Raw genomic sequence first — 4,029 nt, 5'->3', positions numbered from 1 at the left:
AACTAGATATCACAAACTATCGCCATCCTGAAATATGTTTCATGATCAAATTATCATAGATGATTTATATTTTAAAGTTTGTTTTTCGTAAGTATTATTCATGCTTTCTTAGTTAAAATAGAATCGGATAGATTATAAAGATTATTTCAATGATACTGAATCATGAATCATGTCCGCATGAATATTAATTATTTAGGTACTAATTTAAGAATGATTTAAGCTCATTTATTACTTATACTATGGATATCGCTAAAAATAGTAGCATCAAAAAATTGGGCTTCAGGTAACATACATTGTCTTTCAGTTCTCAAAAACTGCATAAAATAGCGCATTGGTTTGAAGAAGCGGACAGGCATTCAAAATTGTTAGCTACGTATAATTTGCAAAATACTGGAACTGTTTTTGCTATGGCATTATTGCCGGGCGAATTTGTCTATTTATCGGATGAGGATAACGTCGCTCAGTACTTCCTAGCCCAATGCTCGCTTCATACTACATGTGCACAATGTGCTGTTGACCCGTATTGTTCATGGAATCCTGCTCGTGGATTGTGTTATAGACGTGAACAATCTCACTTATCGGTAGCTGGGTAAATGATCTTTTCATATTCATTTTTTGTTAATTTTCTTTGGACTTTGAGACTTATTGTATTTTCTGTTACTCTAAATTTGTGCTTACGAAACTGAATTCCGTTTACTTTTTTTCTTGTGCTTATCAAATCAAATTTCGAAATGAACATTTCGCTGAGGCACTGTCTCTTTAATAGGTTTAGCTTTAAATGAGACTCAGCGGTGAAGGGTGTTTTCACCACTTCTTTCCTGCTTTATAATAGGAGTTGCGGTTTTTAAGTAACAACTGATTTAATATTTTTACAAATTTGTAAATTATTTAAATTTTAGATGGGTCACTTCCAATTCTAAAGATGCTGACAAATGTCTAGGGCATGTAAAACGGATGACGACTAATGCCTATATTGGTGATACATTGCACCTTAAATGTGCGGCGCAGTCAACATGGATTTTCAATACTGAGCCAATTTTGCCATCTGAAAAGAGACAATTAACTACCGAAGGAGGACTTGTCGTTTTCAATGCAAGTGTTACTTAAATTACAAACAGTTTTTTCCTTCCAAAGTCGAATAATTCTAAAAATTCGAATAATAATTTCTAGAAATATTTTTTTTCTTTTTCTTTCTTTTTTTTTTTTTGAAGTATACAAAAAGATTTATCTTATTTTCTTAGGTTTCTGGAATAGACAGTGGCACCTATGAATGCAGTGTAGATAAAAAAGCTGTTATGATATACGAAATTACGGTCGATGATGGTTAGCTTTCTTTTATTGATGTACTTATTATTGCAGCCAAATCGGTCGAACACTGGTACGACAACCGAAATTTAACTGTATACTTTAATAATAAGACTAGGTTTTTCATTATAGCCGAATGTGCACAACCGACTAGTGTAACTCAATTCAAGTCAAAGTATCGAGAGTGGTGTCAGAAATTTGCCAAGTACAAACACTCTGCTGAAAAGTGGCAACTTTGGTATGACAGAAATGTAAGGATCTTTTAGTTTAAAAATTATTTGACACTGTTTGGATAATTATGGATTAAATTACGAACAAAATGATTGCAGATTTTGAGTACTAGTACATACTGAATCAACAGAAGTCGTGTTTTTGTGTTTTTGTTCAATTTCATATTTAGTCACCCAATGGTAAATAGTATTAGAATTTCAAAATCATTTGGCAAATCATTTAGTCATATTAATCCAGGACTGTAAACGTGGTGAACGGTATTTGTATCATTCGGTCCTATTCTTTCGAAATGGTTATAGGAGAGTATTATTTATGAATCCCAAAATAAACAACTTTCATTGTTAAAGAAGTTAATTCCAGGCAGCGAACTGTCCCAAGCAAAGGTTCACTGATTTTAATCATATTACCATTGAATAATCTAAACTGGATATATCTAAAGGTCAGTTTTTATATATTTGCCGTTGTTTAGCATTTCGCTGATATTGTGATCTCTAGAGGAACATCATGAAAGTTTGAAATTCTCTGTTTACATTAAAATTTTTAGACTACGGAAAGAACGTTTCGTTTTAGGACAAAATTAAGTTCAATATGTTATAGTTAGTTTTTTGTGTTTTTGCCAAAAAAAGAAGTGATTTAATTGGTTAAAACGTTAAGTACAGTAAGTTTATTTTTGTAATTTTTTATATATCACAAATATGTAACATTATTGTTCTTGTAATATCCATTAATCGTGATATTCTTATTGCTCTGTTAATTTCTGTTTTCGTTTTTGACAGCATTAAAACCAGCGGGTGTACGTTAAAATAAATTGCTGAATTGCTGGCTTCACAATAATATATACACTGAATAAGGCCAAGTATCCATCATTTGTTGTGAAAGGAAATTATTACCTGGTTTAGAGGAGATTGGCAATGAAGTTTTAAATTGCATGACATGGAAGCAAGGTGATTGGTGAAGGTTTATTGACGATAAAGTTTATTAGTTGTTGATATATAATAACAGCTCGAACGAGAAACTGGAATATAATTCAGATTATTGAATTGAATGGTGGTAATGAAAATTAGAAGATCTTACATGTAGGAAGAATTAGACGATCGTAAGTAATCAGAAAAAAACAACTCTTTAGTTTCTAGTGCTTCAAGCAAAGGTTCACTGATTTTAGTATTACTATTGAACAATCTTAACTGGATATATCTTCATTCCACTGACATCTGTGATTTCGAGAGGAACATCGGGAAAATTTGGGATTCTCTGTTTACACTGAAATTTCAACACTTCGAAAAGAACGTTTCGTTATAGGACAAAACTGAGTTCAACATATTATAGTTAGTTTGTTATGCTTTTGCCAAAGAAAAAAATGATTTAATTGGTTAAGACATTGGGTGAATTTGCTTGTGCAAACAGTTGCATATAAGATCTTTGCCATAACATTTCAACAACTACTTACGAGTAATTTACAGATTAATTCTCAAGGAAGAAAAATTTTGCATGAAAATTAAAACTGACTCCTTACTTTATGTGTGGGAAGCATTTATTTGAATTTTAGGTGGGTATATTTATCTGGGATATATTCTAAATAACATTTAGCAACGTTTATCCAAGATATGTTTTAGATTTATCTTAGACATATTATAAATTGCAAACGCTATGATTGGTCGTATATTCTCTAGATTTGAGGTATTCCCGACCGAGAATAATTATTCTTTCGGGGAAAGAGTTTGGGGTCATGGTGAAGGGGGATTTTTCCGCTTTCTAATAAAGAAGTTTATAGAGCTTTCATAGGAATAGTTATAACTTCTTTTTGATTTAGAGAGTTGGAACAGGAAGGGCAAAAAATAGATCGAGTAAAATCAATTTTTAACTTGATGGCATTAATCCTGAGAAATGAAGAGGTTAATAGAAATCAAAATTCCCGTCAGGAACCAAATTTAAGAAAAGAATTTCATTATCAAAGGGGGAAAGGGACTTCCGCTTTATTCATAACAAAACAATCGGAGGTGGGAAACCTTCAGTCAAGTAATAAGAGGAAGTTTAGCGTGGGAAAAAGACCATGCATATTTTGTAACAAAAACCATTGGAATAATGAATGCCCAAACTACCTGACGGTTAAAAAACGATTCGAACGCCTGAAGGAGCTCAAGGCATGTACGAACTGTTTCCGCATGAACCATGCAACAAGTAATTGCAAACAAAAGAAGCGTATCTGTTTCCACTGTAAAGGCGAACATAATACGGCATTGTGCTACAAGAAATATGGATCTATTGACAATGGTGTCAACAAAAGAGAAGCAAATTCAACAATTATTACAAATTCACTAAATCAATCCATCAACCATGAAGGTAGGAAGGTTTTATTAATATGCAAAGAAATTGAAGCAGTTAATCCAAACCAATTGGAGATTCAAGAAGAAGCTTTGGTATTATTGATCCAGGTTCTCAATCATCTTTTGTATCAAAAAAGCTAGCCAATCGCTTAGGTCTAACTGAAACTAC

General features: G+C 32.4%; 1 protein-coding gene across 1 annotated transcript; it reads left to right on the top strand.

The window, feature by feature from the left end:
- Window positions 1–407: 407 nt before the first annotated feature.
- LOAG_13266 (hypothetical protein) lies at window positions 408–1,107 on the top strand (the record flags this gene model as incomplete). The annotated part of the gene is made up of 2 exons (XM_003148775.2): window positions 408–589; window positions 900–1,107. The coding sequence occupies 2 exons, from the start codon at window positions 408–410 to the stop codon at window positions 1,105–1,107; spliced, it is 390 nt and encodes a 129-aa protein (XP_003148823.2).
- Window positions 1,108–4,029: the final 2,922 nt, after the last annotated feature.

The sequence above is a fragment of the Loa loa genome (assembly GCF_000183805.2).
Source record: "Loa loa unplaced genomic scaffold supercont3.94, whole genome shotgun sequence".
NCBI classification, from domain to species: domain Eukaryota; kingdom Metazoa; phylum Nematoda; class Chromadorea; order Rhabditida; family Onchocercidae; genus Loa; species Loa loa.
Note: the sequence above shows the minus strand (reverse complement) of the source record. Positions and strands in the feature narration are given on the sequence as shown.